This window comes from Capra hircus, chromosome 14, assembly GCF_001704415.2.
Source record: "Capra hircus breed San Clemente chromosome 14, ASM170441v1, whole genome shotgun sequence".
NCBI classification, from domain to species: domain Eukaryota; kingdom Metazoa; phylum Chordata; class Mammalia; order Artiodactyla; family Bovidae; genus Capra; species Capra hircus.
The window spans coordinates 91265852-91293653 of NC_030821.1; the positions used below are offsets into that span (position 1 = coordinate 91265852).

The window sequence follows — 27802 nt, forward strand, 5'->3', positions numbered from 1 at the left end:
AAAACTGCAACCCAAGAAATAAAATGCCTCAAATACTAACCTCTTTCCTTTCCCTGATAAAATTTGCAAAGAATTATCCTCCAAGAAAAGTTTCTTGGCTTAATAGAGTCTCTGATATAGTCCTCTTTGAAATTTCCAAGAAACACTATCCCATGTTATAGAAATTGGTCCAGAATAATAGGAAAAAAGATGGAATGGAGCCTATTTTATTCCTTGAAGTTAACCTAACCTTGTTATTAAATCTGAAAAAGATGTAACACTGACACTCCAAAAAAAAGTGGAGTAATCTAACATATATATACTTAATAAGACTCTAGTAACATTGTAGAAAAATGAATTCATTAATTGATTAAATGTCTCCCAAAACCCTCCAGCAAATGAATCAATATATTAAAGTAGCTACAGCAAATAGAATTTAATTCCCAGAATGCAAAGATAGGTAAATATAAAGAAATTTGTTAATAAAATATACTATATTAGTAAATCAAGTAATATAAAATTCAATATTCATTTCCAGTTACGACAAGTAAGCATCAAACTTTAAACCTTAAATAGCACTAGTCTAATTCATTAATGTAATTAAGCATATATACTTACAGCTCATGGGAAACATATACCTAGTAGTGAGATGCTAGAGACATTTCTTTTAAAAATCAGGAATAAAACAGTTAATTCTGTCTGTTCATGACATAGCTAAAAAGAGGGCTAAAGTAAAAATTCAGCAATTGATAGTATGTGTATATTCCTGAGTAAGCCAAAAGAATTAACTGAAAAGCCACTAAACTAATTTTTAAAGGCACTAATTATTTATATTTATGTATTATATATGTATATACTAATTATTTATATTTATGTATGATAGCTATTATAAATATTTTATATTTATATCTATCTTTTAAGTTAGTAATTAAACTACTTTTGATTATTTAAATGGATTTTTATTTCTGCTTGTCTGACCTAGTACTGCCAAAGAAAAAGTCAACAGATTAAATCGAAAATGCACTCAAGTTTGGTTAAATGCTCATGCGGAGAGTGATGGTGATGAGTTGGTCAGTTGGTCACTCACAGCCGCCATTGCCAGTGGTCAGCACAGCATGTGCTGACCGTGGGACAGACACAGGGGAAGCCGGAGTGGGCATGAGGGGTTAATAGCATCGTACATCCAGACCTCTGAAGACACAGGCTGTTGGCGGACATTGTCTGCGGATGGTGCTCAGCCGTGACGTGAACACAGTGGGTTCTGTCTGGGGCACAGGGCCTTGTCTCTTCACAGCTGACTTAGGCCCTCCTCTTATCCTCAGAATGGTTAGCAACCTGTGAGGGTGTGTGCTGCACCTTTTGCTTTATCTTGTCCTTTAGACAGAATTTTCGTTTTCTGTTTTCTAGGTAACAGTGCAGATCTCCGATTAGTAAAAACTTACATTGAACTTGGGCTGCCTGGGGAAAGAATTGATTTTCTTATGTCTGAAAGAAATCAGGTACAGTATGGCTGTGTTTTCAGTGAAAGCATACATGTTTCTACCAGTTTCTACCTAAGTATTGCTTACTGCAAAATGTCTGTAGTAGTAGAAATAATTTTTCTGATTTCTATAAAATTTAACATTCATGCATATCTTAAGGAATTTGAAATGATTTATAACTCAGTTTTTGAGCTCTTTACATATGCAAAATTTCTAGTATTTCATATTTCTATGCAAATAATTCACTAATTAAACCATTTAAAATAACCTTATGTTCAGTTCTATTAGTGGGCTAAACAGTCTAAACAAAGTATTAATGAGAAAACTGAGCCTTTTTTCCTGGAAATTCACTGCTTGTTCATTTTAGTATAATGAATATTATATTCACTAACTTCTCTAAAAAAAGCTGGTGTTTAACATATTTTCAGTACCCAAATTAAAGGTAATGTTTATATTCAGTTTTTCCTGTGTATATAATGTGTATGTTTTGCTTTTGTTTAGAATGATACTTTTGCTGATTTTGATAGCATGACTGATCGCCTTCTGGATGAGATAATACAATATATTCAGATATATAGTCTAACAGTCTCAAAAATAAGGTAACTTTTCTAATTTACGTAACTTACTTTTATGCCTTTATGAATTATAGAAAAATTACACAGACAGTCTGGAAATTTTTTGTCCTATTCTAAAATATAGTAGACAGCAATTCAAATTAATATAAAGAGAAAGAAATTAAAAGATTTTAGGGAAATAACTACATATTGTGTAGTTCTGTTTATGTGAATTGGCCAGAATTGGCAGCATTATAGAGAGAGAAGTAGATTAGTGATTACTTAGGACTGAGGGAGAAGGAGATGGGGGCTGATGATAAGCAAAGAATGTAGGGTTTCCTTTAAATGTCCTAAAATTTTTTATAGTGATGCTGCACTACTCTGTAAATACACTAAAAACCATTGAACTGTACACTTTCAGTGGGTGAATTGTACAGTGTATGAATTTTATCTCAATAAAACTGCTCCCAAAAAGAAAAGTTGTAGGGAGATATATGTAAAGAAATGAAACTGTAAGAATATTTTCAGTGTCATGACTATACTTTGAGAGTACCCAAGCAAGAGATGATGATGAAACCAGTATGTCTCATTCTTTAATCACATGTTGTGAGTAGAAATGAGAGAGAGAAAAGTGATTGTTTCTTCTATTCCAGTAAGAAATAAAGAAAAAACTAAAAGTAATCCTCTTGACTCAAAAGAGTAGCTAAAGCTGATGGTTGTCATATCCCAGGTAGGTGAGAGGAGGAGGCTAGCTCTTTATACTATAGGCCTTTGTTCAGTCCATTTGCAGTTAGTATAGAGTAGGGACAAAGAGCAGAGAGAAGCAGGCTTTTATCTGAAGTCATTTTAAAAAAATGTTTCTGTTAGAACATGGTGGGAATTGTGAGTATGTTGTCGGGGGTGGGGGAGAAGAGATTTTTTTCTAATTTTGTCATTTATGGATTTTCATTTGTTTGCTAAATTTTCTGTAGTCATCTTGTATTCCTTTTATTAATTTGTTATTTTATGATGCGAAAGTAAGTCTGTTTTTTCACTTTTTTTAATTCATCCACAAGAGTATGCCTCTTTTAGATTAGATTGTCAGTTATAGTGAGCCATAAAATCCAGAAGCTTGATCTAGCTGATTGACAACCATTTGATATCAGACTTGCCTTCCCAGCTTCAGGAAATTTGTCAGCTCCTCCCTAGTCATTGTCTACAACCTGTTGCTGAGACAGCTCTCAGGCTCTCTTCTTTCACTGTTAATTGTCCCCAGGGATTCATTTCTATTGTAAAATAATGGGAAGCAGAAAAGGCTGTTTTGATTTAAGCTATTCCTTAGTAAAGATGGAAGTCCTCTGTATTAGTTATAATTTTGGTATAATCTTATATGTAAGTAGGAAAATGCATGTATATTTCATGTGTCTTGAAATGCATTCAGTCAAAGAACTCCCCCAATGTGGAGTGTGGACCAAAAATAAGAGAAATGGAGATGTAATGTCTCCTAAATCATCCTCACTGATACGATTTCATTATTTTGTTTTAAATCATGACTTCAGTTCAGTTGCTCAGTCGTGTCCGACTCTTTGCGACCCCATGAATTGCAGCACGCCAGGCCTCCCTGTCCATCACCAACTCCCGGAGTCCACCCAAACTCATGTCCATTGAGTCAGTGATGCCATCCAACGATCTTATCCTCTGTCATCCCCTTCTCCTACCCTCAATCTTTCCCAGCATCAGGGTCTTTTCCAATGAGTCAACTGTTCGCATCAGGTGGCCAAAGTATTGGAGTTTCAGCTTCAGCATCAGTCCTTCCAATGAACACCCAGGACTGATCTCCTTTAGAATGGACTGGTTGGATCTTCTTGCAGTCCAAGGGACTCTCAAGAGTCTTCTCTAACATCACAGTTAAAAAGCATCAATTCTTCTGCACTCAGCTTTCTTTATAGTCCAACTCTCACATCCATACATGACCACTGGAAAAACCATAGCCTTGACCAGATGGACCTTTGTTGACAAAGTAACGTCTCTGCTTTTTAATATGCTGTCTAGGTTGGTCATAACTTTCCTTCCAAGGAGTAAGCGTCTTTTAATTTCATGGCTGCAGCCACCATCTGCAGTGATTTTGGAGCCCCCCCCCCCAAAATAAAGTCTGACACTGTTTCCACTGTTTCCCCATCTATTTCCCATGAAGTGATGGGACCGGATGCCATGATCTTAGTGTTCTGAATGTTGAGCTTTAAGCCAGCTTTTTCACTCCTCTTTCACTTTCATCAAGAGGCTCTTTAGTTCTTCACTTTCTGCTATAAGGGTGGTATCATCTGCATATCTGAGGTTATTGATATTTCTCCTGGCAATCTTGATTCCAGCTTGTGCTTCCTCCAGCCCAGCGTTTCCCATGATGTACTCTGCACATAAGTTAAATAAACAGGGTGACGATTACAGCCTTGGTGTACTCCTTTTCCTATTTGGAACCAGTCTGTTGTTCCATGTCCAGTTCTAACTGTTGCTTCCTGACCTGCACATAGGTTTCTCAAGAGGCAGGTCAGGTGGTCTGGTATTCCCATCTCTTTCAGAATTTTCCAGTTTATTGTAATTGCTGTGTATACTTAGAAAGGAAAATTTATCATGTAGTCAATGTATTATTACTTTTTAAATATATTTCTAAGCAGTTGCAAACTAGGAGTAAAAATTTTCTGGTAAGTAATATCTTTTTTCTATATATTAAATATATAAATTATATAATCATAGGAATCTTCTGCTTCATTCTCACATTTTTTTCCTATAAAATGTAGTTACATCATTTCAGAATATCAAATCATAGTTTTAAAACGTATTAAAAAATTTTATATTCTTAGTATTTCACATCTTTGTATAGTGATAGCAGCTTTGACTTTTGTTTTTAAAACTAATACTATGGGAGAAATGTCATTTTTTTTCTCTTATAGCTTTATTGGACATTCGTTGGGCAATTTAATAATCCGTTCAGTGCTTACACGACCACGGTTTAAATATTACCTCAGCAGGCTTCATACCTTTCTTTCACTTTCTGGACCTCACCTTGGTACACTCTACAATAGCAGTGCTCTTGTTAATACAGGTAACAACTTTTATTGTTCAGTATAAAAAATATGGCCTGGGGAGATTTAAATCCAAATTTAATATTTTCTGGTGTTTATTTTAGAGCCAGTTTGTCACATACTTAGAATTTCATAAAACAAAAGATGCAGCTATTTTTCTATTTTATCATGCATAAGAAATAAGCTGATAAAACTCATTTCAGAAAATGACATTCTATTGAGATATTTGTCAAGCCATAGGAGCATTTTTTTCTCTTGTTTTCATTGCACATTTATTTTCAGTAAATGTTAGTATTATAAACAGATTATTCTGTTATTCTATTAGTTGAACAGATAACAAATATCTATAATTAACATATTATAAAGTTATAAAATATTTTATATAGAATGTTAACTCTGATTTTGACTTGATAACAGTAAAGGAATGTTATGAGAAAATAAATTATAAACTTTTTAAAATAAAAATTTTAAGACCTCAAATTTAATTAGAATAAATATTCTCATTAAAAAGATCTTGTACTTGATTTACGCTTATTTGGCTTTGTTTTTCCCTTAGAATTTTTAAATGGCTTTTCTAGTATAGTCAGTTGATTCTCATTGAAAGAATATATTAGGTTTCATCCTGACTTTCTTTCCTCAAGCCTTGAGACTCTTATTTCTATTTTCTCCTCTACTTCTTTCATTGACAAATAAACCACAACATTTTCATTTGAATCTTATTTTGAAGGGTGGTTTTCAAAATCTGGCTTGTTCTAGATTTTTACAGTTTCAAAAGAGGGCAAGAGAAAAAAAAATGAAACATATAAATAATATAAAGTAGAATCCAGCATGAATAAGATGCAGTACTTTAAATTTATTTCCTTTAAATTTATTCCTTCACTAAAATTTTCCCCAGATAGGATTGTAGTTAGCAGCTTTAATCAATTAAAAGGTTTTTTCCTCTTTTCCTTGTTCACCTCAGTAATGTTAGAATCAACAAAAGTACAAATGAATAGTCTGTAGTCTTAAAAACCAGCTCCAGGGTGATTGAGGTTTTACTTAAGGGGAAGATGCACTTAAATACAGGAAATCGGACTTCCGTGATGGTCTGGTGGTTAAGAGTCTGCCTGCCAATGCATGGCACACCTGTTCGATCCCTGGTCCAGGAAGATCCCACATGCCACAGAGCAACTAAACCCATGTGCCACAGCTACTGAGCCCATGCTGTAGTGCCTGCATGCCTCAACAAAAAGTACCCCTCACCAGCCACAACAATAGAGAGCCCGTTCACAGCAACGAAGACCCAGCACAACCAAAAATAAATAAATACATAAATATTTTAAAATAAATATAGGAAACTGATAATATAAAGAAATATAATTAAATATGAAAATTTAATTATAATCTGTGTTATTAGAAAACATCATCTAATTGCTGATCCCAGGGACTGAGCTGTGGTTGCTGTAAAGCGTCGTTGCTCAGGCATGTGGCGCTACGACTGTGTTTGAAGTTTTACACCCCTTCACTTCATCTTAATTTGAACGAGTATATCTAAAGGTGTAATATCCCCAAATTTGTTCTACAGAGACCATTACCTGTCTAATTACTAAATGAGATAGAAATAGCAAGCCTTCTGTCAACCATTAAAGCCTTCTGTCAACCATTAACCCATTGTTAACCTCAGTGTGTTTGTGTTTGTTTATTATTAGAAAAAGGAAATATTTTGCAAATACATTTTTTATTCACCAACAAAATGCTAATTCTAGGAATATCATTTTAAAGTGAAATATGTATATTAAAATTAACCTTGTTATATGGTACTATATTTTCCAGTTTATAACTCTCAAATATCTCATACCATTAATAACTTTCTAGGTCTGTGGTTTATGCAGAAATGGAAAAAATCAGGTTCTCTTTTACAATTGACATGTCGTGATCATTCAGACCCTCGCCAAACTTTCTTATACAAGCTTAGTAATAAAGCAGGTAAGTATATAGTAACAGTTTTAAAAATATGCACTTGAAAACCTGTTTTAAGATAAACCTTTAGCAAATAAGTTAACGTGTTTCTGGTGATTAAAAAACCATCAATTGGTTGTAATTTCTTAATGAAATCAACTCACAAAAGCAAATAATTGATAGCATGATTTAATTTTTATATGATTGTATTTATTTCTTGTGCATTGCACAGCTAGTCTGAGATTATCCTAAAAATTTTAGCATTTATAATTCATACCATGAGTTAGTTTTTGAACTAGGTTCATGTGCTTCTAGGTGCCCCCAACCCCAATCTTCAGCCCTTGTTTTAAACTGCCACATATTTTTTTACTTTATTATTGTAAGTATTTCTGGAAAATGTGAGAAACTGATGGCTACTCACTCCAGTGTTCTCGGGTCTTCCCCAGTGGCTCGGATGGTAAAGAATCTGCCTGCAATGCATGAGACCTGGGTTTGATCTCTGGGTCAGGTAGATCCCCTGGAGAAGGGAATGGCAACTCATTCCAGTATTCTTGCCTGGAGTATTCCATGGATAGAGGCTACAGTCTGTGGGGTCACAAAGAGTCAGACACGAGTACTCAACTGTTAACAGTTTCACTTTCAAACTATTAGTAGTTATTCCTTCTGCAAATTCTGGCCACTGGATGAATCTGGTTAGTCATCTCTCATTAAGTGAAAGAAAGTGAAAGTCGCTCAGTTGTATCAACTCTTTGTGATTCCATGGACTATACATTCCATGGAATTTTCCAGGCCAGAATACTGGAGTGGGTAGCCTTTTCCTTCTCCAGGGGATCTTCCCAACCCAGGGATTGAACTCAGGTCTCCCACATTGCAAGTGGATTCTTTACCAGCTGAGCCATAAGGGAAGCCCAAGAATACTGGAGTGGTCCCTTCTTCAGTGGATCTTCCTAACCCAGGAATCAAACCAGGGTCTCCTGCATTGCAGGCAGATTCTTTACCAACTGAGCTATCAGGGGGCATTAACGAGTTATTAAATATGTTCCCTATCTTGCATGAATATTCTAAACTTTTACTCCTAGAAGTCCCCAGCTGGTCTCTCCCCATCCAGTCTCACTCTCTCTAAGTGACCTCACCTCTGACCTTTCGTCTCTCCCTGGCTTATCCTCGTACTCGTGTGTTCCTGGCATGCTCTTTCCACTGTGTCCTTTGAAATCTCCACTTGCGGAGAACAGACTGCATTCATCTGTGTCTTCTGCACAGACCTTGATCTCTGCTTCCTGCAGAAAGTTCCCCAGCCTGCAGTCCCCAGCTCCCTGCTCCCCCTGGTGACCGAGCAGAGGAGTGGCGCACTTTTTTGCTGAAAGGCTGGACAGTACACATTTTGGCTTGTAGTCCGTGGGGTCTCAGTTGCAATGACTCAACATAGCGTTGTAGCACAAAAACAGCTATAGCCACCACATGAGCTGATGAGTGTGGCTACATTTCAAACAAATTTTGTTTATGAAGAAAGTAAAAAGGCAGCAGTCCTGATCACACAGGCCACACTGTACCACCTTTGTTGTAGAAGCAGCTGGACTTCTGATTTCTTGTTACTGAGGCCCACCTGGACGGGGAGCGTGTCCTCTTGCTCTCCATCCCAGCACAGCAGTTATTCCTCCACCGTCACATGAAACTGCTTCCTGTGAGGCTTATCCCACCCAGGCTCCGCTGCCTTCTTAAGTTATGATGACCTCCTGCCTGGTCCCTCCTTGCGTGGTCATTGAGAACTTTGATAGGAGTTCATTGACAAATATTTACTGCACAGTTATGCTTTAGGAAAATATATTTTCGGGATCTTAATATGCTTAATCCTGGCATCAATTTGGTAATTCCACAAGCAGCTCTTTAAATGGTTTATCAAGCATCAAAGAGCCTTTCTCAACTCTAGTAACGTTCCATTCCACTCCACTGTGAAACCACACGTGGCTACACTCTACCCTGAAATTTCAACCAGTTTTTCGTTCTGTCGCTGTAATACCCTGTCTTCTTTGAACACACTCTTCCTTTGCTGTAGTCACGTCATACATGTTTGTGCTTCCCACGTTCCCTGCTTTTTCTACCACCATTCCTCACTGTGACTGCACATCTTTGCAGAACTAATCGTCTTCATTCTCTGAAATTATACTCCACACCATCACCTATCCAGAGCTTTCCATTGATGCCTTGTCTGATTTAATGTTCCTTCCCTGGTGGCTCACATGGTGAAGAATTGGTCAGCAATGCAGGAGACCCAGGTTCAATCCCTGGATTAGGAAAATCCCCTGGAGAAGGGAATGGCAACCCATTCCAGTATTCTTGCTTTGAGAATTCCATGGACAGAGGAGCTTGGTGGCCTAAAGTCTATGGAGTCACAGAGAGTCACGCACAACTAGTACCCAGTATATACCTTCATATCCTGAGTCTTCTGTCTCTGGACAGCCCTCATTCCAGTCCTCATTTACCTGATAGATGTCTGTGCTTACATTTCAAACTAAATGTGTCTGAAATTGAACGTGTTTTCTTCTGCTGCTTCCTCTTCTTTCAACCTTTTCTAAATGGTGCTTGTCCTCTGGATGACTTGGTGTGAAACATCTCAGTGTCATCTGTGGTGGATCCTACTTCTTTGTGTTTACCACATCCCGAATTGTGAGTGTCATCTGTGAGCTGCTCTAATGTTACATATGTACCGCTTTTATTATACTCATTACACCTTATCTCATGTCAGTCATCTTTATGTCTCTTGGCCTTTTTTCCCTGAGTAGGATCTGTCATGACAACCCTTTCCCACCCACTCCCCTACATGTGCCCTCAATACTACTTACAGTACCCTCAAGAAACACTTAGCATAGTTCTTCCCAGTAGGGTGTTGGCTACAAAGCCATTAAATCAGTGATCTTTTCAATGTTATGTTCAGTATCCAAAAGCAGGTCAAATGTTGTATGGTAAGCTGAAAATCAAACCCATGTTTCTTAAGTAAGTTAAACTAGTAAACTTAAGCCTTAGCCTTTTAAATCTATTTTTCATCTTCATCCCTATCACCATGTCCTCCTCCTGCTCTTGAAACATCTGATATGAACACCAGGCAGATTTAGTCATTGAATACAGCCCACTTCGAGTCTTATTTTATCCTTTTCAGGATTCTGCCTTAAATACTGTTATGAATATGAGGAAGATAATTGGAAATGGTTATTTCATGTGTTATTGGTTATTAGAATCCGTGAAAGAAAAGATTCTTTTTTCGGTGAAGTTTTATGATTTTGTTTCTAAGGGTACAAAGTAATGAGTTATTCACAGTGTACAGAAATATATGCTTGATTCACAAAATCACAAGATATTCTTACAAGATCACATAGTTCTCATGTGGAAAAACTTAGACTGACTAGAACCGTTGTGTGTAGCTATGGAGTTTGTCCTACTGCTGCTGACAAGGTTTGTTGTTCAGTCACTAAGCCGTGTCTGACTCTTTGTGATCCCATGGACTGCAGCATGCCAGGCTCCTCTGTCCTCCACTGTCTCCTGAGGTGTTTGCTCAAATTCATGTCCATTGAGACAGTTGTTCTCTCTACCCATCTCATCCTCTCCTGCCCACTTCCCCTTTGACCTTCGATCTTTCCTACCATCAGAGTCTTTTCCAATGAGTTGGCTCAGGTGGCCAAAGTATTGGAACTTGAGCTTCAGCATCAGTCCTTCTAGTGAATGTTCAGAGTTGATTGACTGGTTTGATCTCCTTGCTATCCAAGGGACTCTCAAGAGTTTTCTCCAGCACTGCAGTTCAAAAGTATCAATTCTTTGGCACTCAGCCTTCTTTATGGTCCGGCTCTCACATCAGTACATGACTACTGGAAAAACCATAGCTTTAACTGTATGGACCTTTATTGGCAAAGGGATGTCTCTGCTTTTTAATACACTGTCTAGGTTTGTCATAGTTTTCCTTCCAAGGAGCAAGAGTCTTAATTTCATGGCTGCAGTCACCACCCACAGTGATTTTTGAGCCCAAGAAAATAGTCTATCACTGCTTCTGCTTTTTCCCCTTCTATTTGTCGTGAAGTGATGGAACAGGGTAGGAAATATATGAAAGGCAAAACTGAATATAAATGTCCCTGGGGTCTGTGTATTTATACTGCATTTTACAAAGTAACATGTAATTAGCAATAGTAATAATAGCAGGGCTTCCCCTGTGGCTCAGCAGTAAAAAATCTGGCTACAGTGCAGGAGATGCAAGTACAATCCCTGTGTTGGGAAGATCCCCTCAAGAAGAAAATGGCAACCCACTCTAGTGTTTTTGCCTGAGAAATCCCATAGATAGAAGAGCCTGATGGCCTCGGTCCATGGGGTTGCAAAAGAGTTGGACACAACTTAGTGAAAACAAGAACAATAATAGCAACATAAGAAAAACACAAGAGAGAATATAACTGTAAAATATTACTTTAAACATTCTGTAACCTATAGCATTCCCCTCTGAAAAGATATTTACATTGCTTCATAATTATTTGTAGATCTGAATAGATCTTTTGCACTTGAATTCTTTTCTAAGAATTAGTTATAATTTTGCTTACAAGTTACTAATTTATTATTTGCCTTATAATGTGTGACAGGACTTTCATCTCCCCTCTGGTTGTACCAGCACTGTTTAGGAGCCAAACTTTGAAAGCACACGTAGATTCTAATTTTAGCAGAAACACTGACAAGTTTACTTAATCTAAATAACACTCAGTTTTTCTAGTTGTACAATGGGAATAATACTGTCGTTCTCACAACACTGTTAAAGGTTAAACAAGATAATTCATGTAAAATAATCAGCATTCTGAATAATACAAAACTCAGTAAATATTAATTAGTAAAAACACCTCTACATTAAGAGGTGCCTGAACTAAAATAGTATTATGGATTGATAAATCTGTTTGGGGAGTTTTTTTAGCAGAACTGTCAACATTGCTAGCTATAAAATTATTCAAATGCCTTATAAAGTACTAGCATGTCATACCTGTGAATGTGTTTAACTTTGTGATGTAGGAGCCCCGTTGCCCCCTTTGCAGCTGAGACACAGACACGAGAAGTGGCCTAGCACCTGCCGCTGCACACCACCCAGTAGCAGCCCACATGGCCGGAGCAGGCATGCTAAGCCAGGAATGTGTGCTTTCAAGAGTTTGAGAAGGTTTTTCTAATTTTAGTTTTAAATATCAACAAATATTCATTAATTGATTTTAACTTATAATATTGTCATAGGAGTTGGAGCAAGTCTCTCCGAGCTATGTTCCCCCCCCCCCATTTTTTTTTTATCATCTCAATGAAATATGAGTAGTCAATTCCTAGGAAACCTCTACACCTGTATATGTACATATAATTCTTTATTCACAAGATAGAAATAGATGGGTTCACGTCAGAAACTTTAGGTAAATATTAATAAAACAGGAAAACATAGAGCAGCATGTACTTAACTGATTTACTTAGCCAGTATGCCGTTCTCAGGTATTTCTAAACAGGATCCCTGGTGATAACTGTTCTGTTATATTTACTTTGCTAAAGCTAAATACAAAGTCTTGGATGCCTTGGTCTGATTATTGCTTCTGTTTCTTCTGAATGGCCAGTTTCCTGTTCTTTTGAGAAAGCCTAAAATCACCTGTCTAAAGCAAAATCAGACTCCTACCCTCTTCCCTTTTTTATTTAAGCAAGGCCTCCCCCGTGGGTCTTAATTTTGAAACACTTTTTATCTCTGCAACATATCATTGAGTAATAACTTCCCTTAATCAAAAGCTAGAACTAGAGCAATGTGGAAGGTAAACTGTAGATTAGGTGACAGTGGTACTGAATGGTCAGCATCACAGAGAAAGAAGAGTCCGGATGGTCCCAGCATTCCATGATGAGGCCTCAAAAATAGCCAAAGAACAAGCCAGCCATGTTAGAATTTCAGAAACAAAATATCCTTATTTTAAGATCTTCCTAAATACATCTGCTTAGACTCTCTTTACCAGCTGTTGAATTCTGACAAATAAAATGTAACAATTAAAGAAGTCTCTTGCAGTACCACTTTGGCACAAAATAATTTTTTCTTACAGCAGATTACAGAGACGTTTAATAATAGGTATGATTTGATTTGTAATTAACATTAGTATTTTGTTTCTGAAAGTATAGGAAAGCATCAGTATCAACTCACATTTTAAGAAGCGAATTCTTTCAAATATGTTTAAAATAAATGAGTAAAAATAAGAACAGTTTAATATTGTGTAGAATATGTCCCTTTAGAAAGCATAGGATTTCTCAACCTCTCAGCACTTCGGGTATTCTGGGCGGAATGTTCTTTGTTGTCAGTCTGTCCTGTGCATTGTAGGACGTTTAGCAGCATCCCTGGTCTCTGCCCAATAAATAGTGCACACATACCTTAGCCCCTCATGTCCTAGCCCCTGCTTGTGAGAAACAGCATTGTCTCTGGACACTACTAAATGTTCCGTGAGGTGCAAAACCACCAGTTCAAAACAGCTATTTTTGTCAGTTCCAGAAAATAAACAGAGATGAGTCAATATGAATTGCTTTGTGCATGAGTGCTAAGTCGCTTCAGTTGTATCTGACTATGACCCTATGGACTATAGCCCACCAGGCTCCTCTATCCATGGGATTCTCCAGTGAATTGCTTTAAAGCTCATTAAATTTTTCAGGAAAAACAAATGAGCAGTCAAAAGTATCAGGAAGACTAAAATAATGAAGATGAAATTTACTATTACAATGTTCATTCATACATAAGTCATGTAATTATACAGTCCAGAAAAATTTTGAACATTTACTTTTTATCTTTTTCATGGCATTCCTGAAAAGCAGCTAAAATATTTAGAAACTCTTCTAGTTAAACTGTCTCATTCTACAGATGGGAAAAGAGTATTACTTTACCAAGTTAGAGGTAACTTTTCAACCAAGAATTAGTCACCTTGAGCTGAGTGAAGGTCAGTGGACAAGGCTGTCTTTGAGCAGGTAGAGTTGGTGCAGGTGCACAGAAGATGAACCTACAGTACAAGGCTCCCCAAACACAGCCCTGAGATGTGTCCATCAGCTGGACTTTGCTCAGATGAAGTGCTGCCGTAATTCCCACCAGCACTGCACCTTGGGGACCAGCACGTTTCTCTTTGAGCTTCTGCCCTCTCCAGCCAACACTGCTACACAGGAATGGAAACAGAAGACTCAAAAAAGGGGCCAAAGTCTGTTTCACTTGGCTAATGCAAAAAGCAGGCCTTCCATATAGGATGCTCATTATCAGTAAAAAATACATTGTTGTTGAAAACATGTTATTGAAATAATTCAATTTAAAATGCATTTTTAAAGTACAGTGCCTTTTTAAAGTACAGTGCTATCTTGGAAATCACATTTTAAAATACAACAGTATTGTGTATCTATATCAGTGTTGGTGTCTTTGATTGTATTTGTTTTATCATCATGGAATCAAAGAGCGTAAGGGTTTCTTGAACACCCCCTCTTCTTTTCTTGGTTTGCATACTTCCACTCCACTGAGCTGCCTGAACCTAGGAGACACCAGAGCTCCTCTCAAGGATCTAAATCATCTAAAGCAGTGATTCTGAGCCCAAATGCCATTATTTCTGTAGAAACACAGCAGAATCTCTGCAAAGAGTGACTATATGGGAAAATATATTTAAATTTTAATTTAATTACTATAATTTTTATAATATAAACTATAGAAATACAGTGCCAGTAAATGGGGTGGTAATTGGAAGGGAGCATAAAGTCCAAGGACAGATTTGTTGAGTGAGTGACTCTTTTTAACATGAGAGATATGTAATATTTTACATACTGGTAAAAATTTAAAAGATGCTGGTGTTTTAAGAAAAAGTACAGAAATGACCGTTATTGAGCAAGGCTGCCACAGGCTGTGCAGCATCATTCCTGTCAATGTGATGGGAGTGATGCCCCCGGAGCTGTGCAGTGTGGTTGCCTTTACAGAGGACACACATGTTAGGTAATAGAAAAAGCCAACTGTGCTATTACATGGCTGGTTTCATGCAGCTCAGGATAAAGTTTCAGTTCAGAGCGTCAGATTTAGGAAGCACAGCACCTAACTGGGTTAGAAGTGAAAAGATGTGCCATGGGATGGTGGCTTTCACATTTTTTGGCTTGTTGACCCCTTAAAAGAATTTTGAAACAGTTTGTATCCCCTTGTATATATTTATAGTGATACCTACAACTATTTTCTATAATTTTAAATAGTTGCAAGGGATTTATTTTCTGGCATGTGAGGTAGTATACATTTACTATAATTGTATTTTCATAAAAATGTAAAGATTTAGAGCTATAAATTTAGCTCATTTAATTTGTGGGAAATATGTGCCATGACATCTAATTGACACAGTCATTTCTTAACTGTCAAACAATCGATCAAACTTTTTGTAAGAGAAAATAAGACTTCATTCATTTTTGGCTTGATTCTCCCTGGATGTACCATGAGAAGATCTGCAATAGATTGCAGAAATATCTTTCTCTCATAAGGTAGGAGAAGGAAAAATCATTTTTAGAAAAGTGCTCATATGGAAGCTGGGATCTAGAAACCAGTTTTCTTAAAGATGTAAATGTTCATCTGCCCCATGGAGTCTTAAATTACCCCAAAGGGTAAGTGTATGCCAGCTCGAAGACCTCTGCTTAGTTCACACAGATGATTCCCAGAGTTGTGCCAGTGAAGACACTGGTTTCAAATAATGTCAGAGGGAAATGCATTTGTCTCATGAAATGTGAGAATGAAGGGGAACATGTTTTCTTAATCTTTCTAAAATATAATTTTTAAAATGTTTATGCAACTGAGTTAATTCCTATTATAGCCATTCTGTTATTTCACTTACATTCCTAGAATTTTATATATTCAAGTGGCCACAAAGTAGTATCTTCTCATAGACAAAAGAAGGGATGATGACCTGACATTTGGCACAGAAGGTATATACCATTTCACGTGGCTATGTGTCAGTCTAAACTCTTCTCATCATTAGGGTCCTTAAATTCCAGGGAAGACAGGGAGCTTCTATGAAGGCTTTTTTATTCTGGATCCACAGTAGTCCCCACAATATGACTGTCTCTAAGAATCTGAATTTCAGGGCACAAAAAGTATCAAAATTTTATTCTGGAACATTCCAAAACAAAATTTTATGTACAAAATAACCAATTATAATGTGTTACTAATATCTATTTGTACCTTATTTAATTAATCACATAAAATTTGATTTTGTATTTACTGATCTGAGCCAGATAGTAAAATTAGAACATCACTAGTACTAAAGTGGTCAGGAATGTAGTTTCAGTATTTAAATGAGTTATTTAGCAAAGCATCCCAAGGACAAAAGCCCTAAATTCTCCTAGTTTACTGAAAAATTAAAAGATTTAAATAGACCTAATTAAAAAGTCTATTGAATGGATCATAAAATTTTTTATTAAAAATTCAAACTATTTATCATTTTGACATCATGCTTAAATAAGGAGAAAATATAAGTAATATTGGGCAAGGGTCAAATGCAAACTTAAAGTAAAAAATCAGCTTTAAATGATTTCGTACAGAGTGTTTTGTTTTTATGGAAGAGTGTACTTTTGTTACCTTGGGAAATAATTCTGAATATTGATGAATATCCTTTGGAAATAAGATTATGAAATAAGAACACTATGGTAAAATTTCAGTCCACCTATCTAGTTTCTCCCTCACCTCCATACCACAACCCTTGCCCTCTCTCAGTGCTGACATGCTGTTCTCATATCAGCACATAAACTACGTAAATGAAACTGGCGGTTTTGGTAGAGAATACCTAGAAATTTGGAGAAGGAATTCATCACGTACTTAAAAAGGCATAAACTTAATACTACTAAGAAAGTACATTTATGGTCACTTCATGTGATACTAGTAAGTTACTTAAAATCTGGTTAATTATTGCACTGTAACTCAGTATTTTTTTCTTCACAGGGCTTCACTACTTCAGAAATGTTGTACTAGTGGGATCTCTGCAAGATCGCTATGTTCCTTATCATTCTGCCCGCATTGAAATGTGCAAGACAGCTTTGAAGGACAAACAGTCAGGTAATGAAGTAAATTAGAAATATTTAAGAGAGTTCTATCTACATATGAGTCTCTCCCAAATTTTTCTTGCATTCATGTTCTCTCTCCTTTCTCTCGTCCTTGCTTTCCTCTGACTTCCTTTTCCACCTGCTGATAGTAACAGCTATCCTTTCTCCATTTTCTTTCATTTGTTTTCTTCTGCCATGTAAGATATTTTGGCCAGTGAAACAGTAGTTGTTCTTTTGAAATCCCTTTTTCATATAATTACAAATGCTTCTCCATTTTACTGCTTCAGAAGTAATTTGTGCTTCAGTTTCCTCTGGTTTCTTGGGATTGGTGGTTGCAGTAAAGGTCATGCTGCCTGTTTGGCAATACTTTACTTTTAGTCAAAGAGTAAAGTAACTATACTCGTTGGCAGCAAGCAGACAAGTCAAGAAAAAAAGAGAGGACCAAATAAAATGAAAAATGAAAGCAGAATAGTTACAACATCTGACACCACAAAAATACAAAGATCCTAAGAGACTGTGAACAGTCATACACCAATAAAATGGACAACCTAAAAGAAATTGATACATTTCTAGAAATGTAAATCTCCACAGACTGAAACAGGAAGAAATAGAAAATATGAACATAATTACGAGCAGTGGAATTTAATCAGAAAAAAAAACCCTCCCAACAAATAAAAATACAGGATCACACAGATTCATTGGTAAATTCTACCAAAAGTTTGAGTAGAGGTAATAGCTATCCTCAAACTATTCTAAAAATTGAATGTGAAGAAAGATTTACATTATTCTACAAAGCCAGCATCACCCTGATACCAAAACTGGACAAAGGCACCACAAAAAAGGAAAATTACAAGCCAGTATCATTGATGAACATAGAAGCAAAAATCTTCAACAAAATATTAGCAAACCAAATTCAGCAATGTATTAAAGGGATCACAAATCAAAAGTGGGACTTATCCTAGGGATGCAAGGATAGTTCATTATCTGCAAATCAATTGATGTGATACATCACATTAACAAATGATAAAAAAACACATGATCATCTCAGTTGATGCTGAAAAAGTGTGACAAAATTCACCATCCATTCATGATGAAAACTTGTCACAGTGAGTATAAAGAGAATATATCAACATAATGAAGACCATTTATGGGAAACAAAACCCAAAGCTAACTTCATATTCAATGGTGAAAGCTAAAAGCATTTCCTCTCAGAGGAATAAATCCACTCTTGCCACTTTTATTCAGATAGTATTGAAAGGCCAGAAAACTAAGATCATGGCCTCTGGTCCCATCACTTCATGGCAGATAGATGGGGAAACAGTGGAAACACTGACAGACTTTATTTTCTTGGGCTTCCAAATCACTACAGCCAGGAAATTAAAAGATGCTTGCTCCTTGGAAGAAAAGCTATGATGCACCTAGACAGCACATTTAAAAGCAGAAATATTACTTTACCGACAAAGAGTCGGACATGACTGAGTGACTGAAAAACAACAACTCATAGCAATCAGACAGAAAAAGAAGTAAAAGTCATCCAGACTAGAAGAAAAGAAGTAAAACTGTTATTGTTTGCAGATGTCATGATACTGTTTGCTTTTCTATACACTGATAATGAACTGTAAGAAAGAGAAAGCAAGAAAACAGTCCTGTTTGAAACTGCATCCAAAACAAAATCCCTAGGAATAAACTTAACCAATCAGATGAAAGGCTCCTGTAGTCAAAGCTATGATTTTTCCAGTAGTCATGTATGCATGTGAGAGTTGGACCATAAAGAAGGCTGAGTGCTGAAGAATTGATGCTTTTGAACTGTGGGGTTGGAGATGATTCTTGAGAGTCCCTTGGAGTGCAAGGAGATCAAACCAGTCAATGCTAAAGGACAACAATCCTGAATATTCATTGTAGGGACTGATGTTGAGGCTGAAGCTCCAAGACTTTGGCCACCTGATGCAAAGAGCCAACTCACTGGGAAAAACCCTGATGCTGGTAAAGATTGAAGGCAGAGAAGGGGATGACAGAGGACAAAATGGTTGGATGGCATTACCAACTCAATGAACATGAGTTTGAGAAAGCTCCAGGAGATGATAAAGGACAGAGAAGCCTGGCAAGGTGCAGTGCACGGAGTCACAAAGAGTCGGACATGACTGAGGGACTAAAAAGTAAAACTCATAGCAATCAGACAGAAAAAAAATTGAAAGTCATCCAAACTAGAAGAGAAGAAGTAAAACTGCAGATGTCCTGATACTATTTGCTTTTCTATACACTGATAATGAACTGTAAGAAAGAGAAAGCAACAGTCCTGTTTGAAATTGCATCAAAAACAAAATCCCTACAAATAAACTTAACCAATGAGATGAAAGACCTATACTCTGAAAACTATGAAACGCTGATGAAGGAAGTTGAAGATGATAGAAAGAAATGGAAAGATATCTGTGGATTGGAGGAATTAACACTGTTAAAATGTCTATTTTATTGCCCCCAGGCAATTTACAGGTTCAAAATGATCCTCATCAACATACCAGTGGCATTTTTCACAGAACTAGAACGAATAATCCTAAAACGTATACGGAACCAAAAAAGATCCCAGATAAACAAAGCAATCTTGAGGAAAAAATAAAAGAGCCAAGCTGGAAAGTCACACTCCCTGACTTCAGACTATGCTATAAAACTACAGTACTCAAAACACCATGGTGCTGGCAAAAAACAGCCACAGAGATCAACAGAACAGAATAGAGTCCCCAGACATAAACCCACACACCTATGGTCAGTTAATCTGTGACAAAAAAGGCAAAGACATACAATGGGGAAAAGATCATCTCTTCAATAAGTGGTACTGGAAAAACTAAGCAGCTACATGTAAAAAGATGAAAATAGAACATTTTCTCACAACATATACAAAATTAAACTCAAAATGGATTAAAGATATAAATACAAGATCAGAAACCATAAAAGTCCTATAAGAAAACATAGGCAAAAAAAAAAAAAAAAACACTATTTGACACAAGTCATAGCAGTATTTGCATCTGTCTCCTCTCAATGGGCTTCCCAAGTGGCATTAGTGGTAAAGAAGCCACAAAAGCAAAAATAAACAAATGAGACCTAAATAAAACTTTCATTGTTAACGCTCATGCACAGCAAAGGAAACCATCAAAAAAACAAAAAGACCACCTGCTGAATGGGAGAAAATACTTGCAAATGATGTGACCAGTAAACCAAATTATATAAACAGCTCATACAACTCAACATCAAAAACAAAAACAAACTGATTATAAAATAGGCAGAACACCTGAACAGACATTTCTCCAAAGAAAACATACAGATGGCCAACAGGTACATGAAAAGCCACTCACCACTGCTAATCATCAGGGAAATGCAAATCAAGATCACAATAACAAATGTTGGTGAGAATGTGGAGAAAAGGGAACCCTTATATATTTGTAGTGGGAATGTAAACTGGTTCAGCCATTTTGGCAAACAATATGAAGTTTCTTCAAAAAATTAAAAATAGAACTACCATATGATCCAGTAATTCCGCTTCTGGGTATATTGCCAAAGAGAAAGAAAACACTAATTCCAAAAGATATATGCACCCAATAGTCATAGCAGCATTGTTTATAGTAGTCAAGATATGGAAGCAACCTGTGTCCATTAACAGATGAATCGATGAAGATGTGATACATATATACAGTGGAATATTACTCAGCCATTTAAAAGAATGGAATATTGCCATTGTAACAACATGGATGGACCTAGAAGTATTATGCTTAGTGAAATAAGTCAGAGAAAGATATACAACGTGTTATCACTTATTTGTGGAATCTAAAAAATAAAGCAAATGACTAAATATAACAAGAAACAAATTCACAGCTACAAAGAACAAACTAGTGATTACCACTGGGGAGAAGGATGGGGGAGGGGCAAGACATGCGTAGATACAAACTACTATGTGTAAAACAAACTATAAGAATATACATGCATGCTAAGTCGCTTCAGTTGTGTCTAACTCTTTGCGACCCTATGGACTCTAGCCCACCAGGCTCCTCTGTCCATGGGATTCTCCAGGCAAGAATACTGGAGTGGGTAGCCATACCCTCCTCCAGGGGATCTTCCTGACTCAGGGATCGAACCCATGTATCTTATGTCTCCTGGATTGGCAGGGGGCTTCTTGACCACTGATACTACCTGAGTAGACATAATAATATACAGTACAGGGAATGTAGCCAATATTTTATAGTAACTTTAAATGGAGTATAAGCTGTGAAAATATAGAATCAATGTATACTTGAAACTAATATAATACTGTAAATCAACTATACTTCAATTTTAAAAAGAAATTTTTAAACCTTTTTTGTAAATCTGTATGATATCAATCCCTCTTTTAAACACTTCTCTCTCTTCTTTCTCCAAATATACTTCTGTATACTATTCCCTTCTCATCATTCCTCCAGACTACATCCTTCCTCTTCTCTGAAATTTAATACCTTCATCCCTAAAATTCATGTTTGATGGATATATGTTAGCACTCATCTGTTAATAATGAAGTAATGTATGAGCATTAAAAACGGTCTTGCCCCTTTTAAGGCAGTTTCTGCTTTTATGTGTATATGTATGTAAACTATTATTTATGCTTTGCATGCTCTCAATAAATCCATTGTAAGAATTAACCAGAAAGAGAGAAAGGAACACAACTTTGAAATTAAAACCAAAATCAAGCATTAAATAAACCTGCAGGCCAAAAAATAAAAAGAATTCTGTTTGATCTCTGAGCTAACTCACTTTGTTCTTCTGATTATGGAAAGTTACTATTCTTTCTCAAAATAATTTGGAAATATATGGAATAATGTTAACTGCTGTGGGAACTTTTTTAAAGTATTTGCTCTAGACTCAGGTTTTAAATTTAGTCTTGTCAGAATGTCTCATCATGGCTGCTCTACAGTTGTTAAGAGACTTCATGTTGAAGAAAACTATTTGCTCTATTACATTCATTATTTTTAATTAATATCAAGTTGACAAAAACAGTGTATAATAAATTTGTTATTTTAGTTGGCTAAAATGTGATCATTTATATTTTCTCTACAATAGTCTCAAAAGTTATATTCAAGCAAAAAATCCTTTTAAAAGACATTTTTCTGCTTTAAATGGAAATAATGTAACTAAATGTTTTAAATTATATAAAAGTTGGAGAAGAATTTTTTTCAGTTCTTTTTGTGAACTGATTTTCCTTTTTTATATTTGTCCCATAGGACAGATCTATTCAGAAATGATCCACAACTTACTTCGCCCAGTTCTGCAAAGCAAGGACTGTAACTTGGTTCGATATAATGTCATCAATGCATTGCCCAATACAGCTGATTCACTCATTGGCAGAGCTGCACATATAGCTGTTCTGGATTCAGAAATATTTTTAGAGAAATTCTTTCTGGTTGCTGCCCTCAAATATTTCCAATAGAATTAAAAACATTGGTAGAGACTTGACAATTACCTCATTCAACAATGATTTAGATAATCTATTATAATAAACTATAGATGCTGATAAGTTCTAAGAAATATTTATACCTTTTTATATGGAAGATAATTTATATCATCCATCTTTAGAGCTTTTTAAACATCAACTTTACTTTCTAGGTAATGTGCCTGTGCAATATTTTTTAATTTCATCTTTTTACTTTTCTATTACTTTTTCATATATTTTGCTACATAAGTATTTCAGTGAAACTTTAAGCCCATACGTATGTGTGATTGTTTTATTATTGGCTTTCCACAATCTTTACATCAGAGACGTCATATTAAAGGCCATTATTGCTGGAATCACTCCAAAATCACTGCAGATGGTGACTGCAGCCATGTAAAAGACGCTTGCACCTTGGAAGAAAAGCTATAACCAATCTAGACAGCATATTAAAAAAGCAGAGACATTACTTTGCTGACAAAGGTCCATCTAGTCAAAGCTATGGTTTTTCCAGTAGTCACGTATGGATGTGAGAGTTGGACAATAAAGAAAGCTGAGCACCGAAGAATTGATGCTTTTGAACTGTGGTGTTGGAGAAGACTCTTGAGAGCCCCTTGGACTGCAAGGAGATCCAGCCAGTCCATCCTAAAGGAGATCAGTCCTGGGTGTTCATTGGAAGGACTGATGTTGAAGCTGAAACTCCAGTATTTTGGCCACCTCATGCGAAGAGCTGACTCCTTGGAAAAGACCCTGATGCTAGGAAAATTGAAGGGAGGAGGAGAAGGGGGCGACAGAGGATGAGATGGTTGGATGGCATCACTGACTCAACGTGCTAGACAGGGAAGCCCTGGGAGTTGGTGATAGACAGGGAAGACTGGTATGCCGCAGTGCATTGGGTCACAAAGAGGCAGACACAACTGAGTGACTGAACTGAACTGAATTGCTAGAATAGCATGGGATTTTAAATTTTCTACTATGGGGGTATTATTTAGTTAGTCATAAATTTTACTTTTAACATTTTACTATGTTTAACTGGAAATAAAGTTATGGCTGCTAAAATATATTTTTTGAAATCAACTATTTTGCCCTCTCAAACCGGGTAGTTCATATATGACAATGTTATAAAAGTTTTCTATAAAAAGTTATTATTACTGTGGCTAGTAAACATCTGTCATGCCTATTAAAATATATTTTCTACAGGTGATTTCAACATTATTTCTCATATTGACTTTTATTACTGGAACTTTTCATGTTCATGTTAGCAGCATCTAGAGATTTTTTGAATGTTTGAATGCCCTCTGACTTGATTTGGTTGGAATTTTGCTAAATTTGGTAATGTTGCTTGAACTTTCTGAGTACATTTCTTTAAATTTTTCATGGACTTCCTTGTATGTACATAATAATTAAATGTTGAAATTTATGAAATACTTTTATGAATTTAGATAATTTTTAAATATTGCTAAAATTTGTTGAACTAAAGAATAATGTAAATATAATAATTCATGGAACAAAATAATTAACTTTACATGTTTGGTGACACAGATGCAAATGTTTTGATATATGGAGATGTTAAGTCTCTTGACTTTACTCAAGGTGCTGAATAGCATTAAATTCACTATTTTCCTTTCCTGTTTTACTTGTGAAAATAATAATGCACTAAGGATAGATAGATAGGTCTATTTGCATTTACCAGTTGTGATAGAAGGCTTTTGTAAATATGTATTATAAAATTGATGCATGTTTATTTTTAGCATTGTGTTATTGCCTCTGCTGCTAATAAATGAACAAATGACTATCTAGAGGAACAGCTAAAACAGTTGCTTATTTTCAGAATACTAGAGGTATATTTTTATTTATAATTGGACAGACTATGTTAGTTAACTTTATAGGACAGTGTGATTGTGTAACTTATACCTTTGTGAACTATTTTTATAATTTAAATCATTTGCATATGTTAAAACATATTTCATTATGCTCCATAATTGTTTTTTAAAAAAACATATGAAAATTTTTGAATTGAATAAGCAATAATATACCAAGTACATTATAACTGGAAAATGTAAATGCATTATTCACCCTGTATTTTTGCTACACACATTTTTTCATCTTCACATTCCTCGGTTCTAAGTTTAAAATACCATACTTTTTTCTTGTATTTCTTTCCATTTCTTACTTTTAACTAAAAGAAGTTTCACTTATAAGTTTGAATAATCTTCTGGGTTTATCAAAGTATTCATTCTTATTCATAATCATACTATTGTTTTTAAGGGAAAATTGCTCTTATGATCATGGTTTGTTGATTAGATGTTTGTTGTTTTAATACAGTTTTAAAAACATATCAGTGATCATGGTTTCCAGTCCAATAGATTTAACTTCTGATTTACCAGAGAAACTGTTATACACCATTCACCTTCAAATTCAGAGTGCAGGGGTGGGGCAATGATCATCCGAAACAGTGTAGTTGACTCTTAGAGAATGCATGTCATTAAAGTGTATATCAGTTAGAATTCTGGGTTGTAATCAACCAAAAAGAATTTATTGAAAAATGTAGGTAGTTCACAAAATTGACAGAAAGACTGGAAAACCACTCTTAGATAACAGGTAGAAACCAAGGAAGTGAGGTGACCAAAATTATAGCCAAGTTCCCACTCCAGAGGAGCTAGAGGTTTGTGTATATTTCTGCTGGCAGGGATTCCTCTGAAAACTGGATTACATCTGCTTCTTTGCATCACTCATTCCAGATTCAAAGTCTCATAAACGTGTGATTGACAGGCTGTCCTGTACCAGCACTCAAGCTGCCAGGCACCCACCCAGGTGAGTACATCAGGCTTTCTCAGCTTCCCCAGCAGAAGATGGGACCATTTCTTCTGCCAGAATTCAGGAATGGGTGTGATGACTGAGCCCAAATAGAAAAACACCACGTCCACTATAGTCCACCTCTTTGCCTTTCCAGCATCACAAATATTGTACTCACACATTTTTACAAATACTTCCTCCTAACCTAATACTGTTAACACCCCCATCCAGTTTCAGATCCAGGATCTTGGTGTTCTGTCCATTTCTCCACTGGTTCTGTAATAATCTTGCCTCAGTAATGTGCAGCCACAGAGAAAACTATGACTTCATCACCACCCCCCAATGTACAATGAGAGAAAAGAAGTTATTTACAGTATAAGCACATGCATGAGTCAGTGAGGAAAAAATTTCAACTAGAGCAGTGCTTTGCAAGTTTCCTTGGTGAATTCCATGGGGGCTCCACAACAGACCAGCTGAAGCATAATCTCCAGGGCAGGATTTGAGGAGCAGCATGTTTTATGTCCCAAAGCTCTCCAATTTCAAAGCAAAACCATGGTAAAACAGCCCTCATTTCTGCCACTGGTCATGAGGCTAGATGGTTATGAGCTATCACTACTGCCTCTTATTCCCTGTTTGCTTTCTGTTCAGCCAGCACCTCAACTGGTAAGATTTCTTTACCCAAAGATCTGAGACTTGGGTGATCTTGCCTCTACATGCTTGCAGTAGTCTACTTAATGTTTACAGTTCAACATGATATTGTGAACAGGTACTCCAGGAGATGAGGTCCTCCAAGTTCTAGACAGTCCCTACTCTCTTCTCTCCTGTGGTCATAGGGGCCATCACTACAGCTAGCACCTTAACCACTTCTAACCCCTTACGCAGTTGATCAGTCACTGAGTCATGTCAGACTTTGTGTCCCCATGGACTGCAGCATGCCAGGCTTCCCTGTCCACTATCTCCCAGAAGTTTGCTCAGACTCACTTCCTTTGAGTCAGTGATGCCATCCAACCATCTCCATCCTCTGTCATCCCCTTCTCTTCCTGCCCTCAATCTTTCCCCAGCATCAGGGTCTTGTCCAGTGAGTCAGCTCTTTGCATCAGATGGCTGAAATGCTGGAGCTTCAACTTCAGCATCAGTCCTTCCAATGAATATTCAGGGTTGATTTCCTTTAGGAGTGACTGGTTTGATATCCTTGCAGTCCAAGGAATTCTCAAGAATCTTCTCCAGCATCATCGTTTGAAAGCATCAAATTTTTCAGCACTCAGCCTTCTTTATGATCCAGTTCTCACATCCGTACATGACTACTGGAAAACCATAGCTTTGACTATATGGACCTTTGTGGGCAAAGGGACGTCTCTGCTTTTTAATATGCTGTCTAGGTTTGTCATAGCTTTCCTTCCAAGGAACAAGTGTCCTTTAATTTCATGGCTGAAGTCACCATCTGCAGTGATTTTGGAGCCAAGAAAATAAAATATGCCACTGTTTCCATTTTTTCCCATCTATTTGCCATGATGAGCTAAGAATGACCAGTTGGCAATCCCAACTTCCAGCTCAGAGAAAACACTGTATCCCCTTATACTCCACACTGGGCACAAAAACTGGCCCACCAGCAGAACCTGGAATCATGGAGATGGATGATGAGCAGTGAGGGTCTGAGACTGTGCTTGTCTTATTTGCCATCTCGCTTGCTGCAGTTCCATGGATGCTTGAAGGCAGGAGACTCCTGAGTCAGAGACAAGAAACTTGATTACAGCAAAGTCATGGCCAAAGTGTCAGCACATTCACAGCAGTTCCTAGAACCTCAGTTCCCACAGCGATGTGGAGGGCCAGGTGGCACATGTACACCCAGTGCAGGTCCAGGACCAAGCATTTTGGGTTGCATTAAGGGAGAAGAATCCAGGGCTGAGACCCAAGCCATTTAAAAAACAACAAAAAAACTTTTTATTGGAGTTGATACACAATGTTGTATTAGTTTTATGTGTATAGCAAAGTTAATCAGTTATAGACTCTTTTTTATTTTGTTAGATTCTATTCCCATATAGGCCATTATATTGAGTAGACGTCACTGTGCATTGTATTGTTCTTTTCATGTTTGAGCAGTATTCCATTGTATGCACACCATTTCTCCTTTATGCATTCTTCTGTTGATGGACATTTACGCTGCTTCCACATCCTGTCTACTGTAAATAGTGCTGCAGTGAACATTGGGGGTGCACCTATCATTTCCAATTATGGTTTTTTCTGGATATATGTCCAGGAGTGGGATTGCTGGGTCACATGGTAATTCTGTTTTTTAGGGAATCTCCATACAGTTCTTCATAGTGGATGTACCAATTTATGTTCCCACTATCACTGTAGGATTGTTCCCTTTTCTCCACATTCTCTCCAGTATTGTCAATTGTTTTATGATGGCCATTCTGATCAGTGTGAGGTGATATCTCATTGTAGTTTTGATTTTCACTTATGATTTTTATGGAAACACAGAAGACCCTG

At 36.6% G+C, this 27802-nt stretch overlaps 1 protein-coding gene across 4 annotated transcripts in view; it reads left to right on the top strand.

Annotated features, from left to right (window-relative positions):
- The window catches only part of FAM135A (family with sequence similarity 135 member A), a 152792-nt gene extending 130192 nt beyond the window's left edge, over positions 1 to 22600 (top strand). For 3 of the 4 annotated variants that reach the window (XM_018058817.1, XM_018058816.1, XM_018058820.1), the window contains 6 exons: positions 1387 to 1478; positions 1962 to 2059; positions 4942 to 5093; positions 6928 to 7038; positions 16967 to 17080; positions 22308 to 22600. In XM_018058817.1, coding sequence (XP_017914306.1) covers positions 1387 to 1478; positions 1962 to 2059; positions 4942 to 5093; positions 6928 to 7038; positions 16967 to 17080; positions 22308 to 22513 — 773 coding nt within the window. In that variant the 3' untranslated portion in view covers positions 22514 to 22600. The remainder of the gene's footprint in view (positions 1 to 1386; positions 1479 to 1961; positions 2060 to 4941; positions 5094 to 6927; positions 7039 to 16966; positions 17081 to 22307) is intronic. The other variant, XM_018058818.1, reaches the window with a different exon arrangement.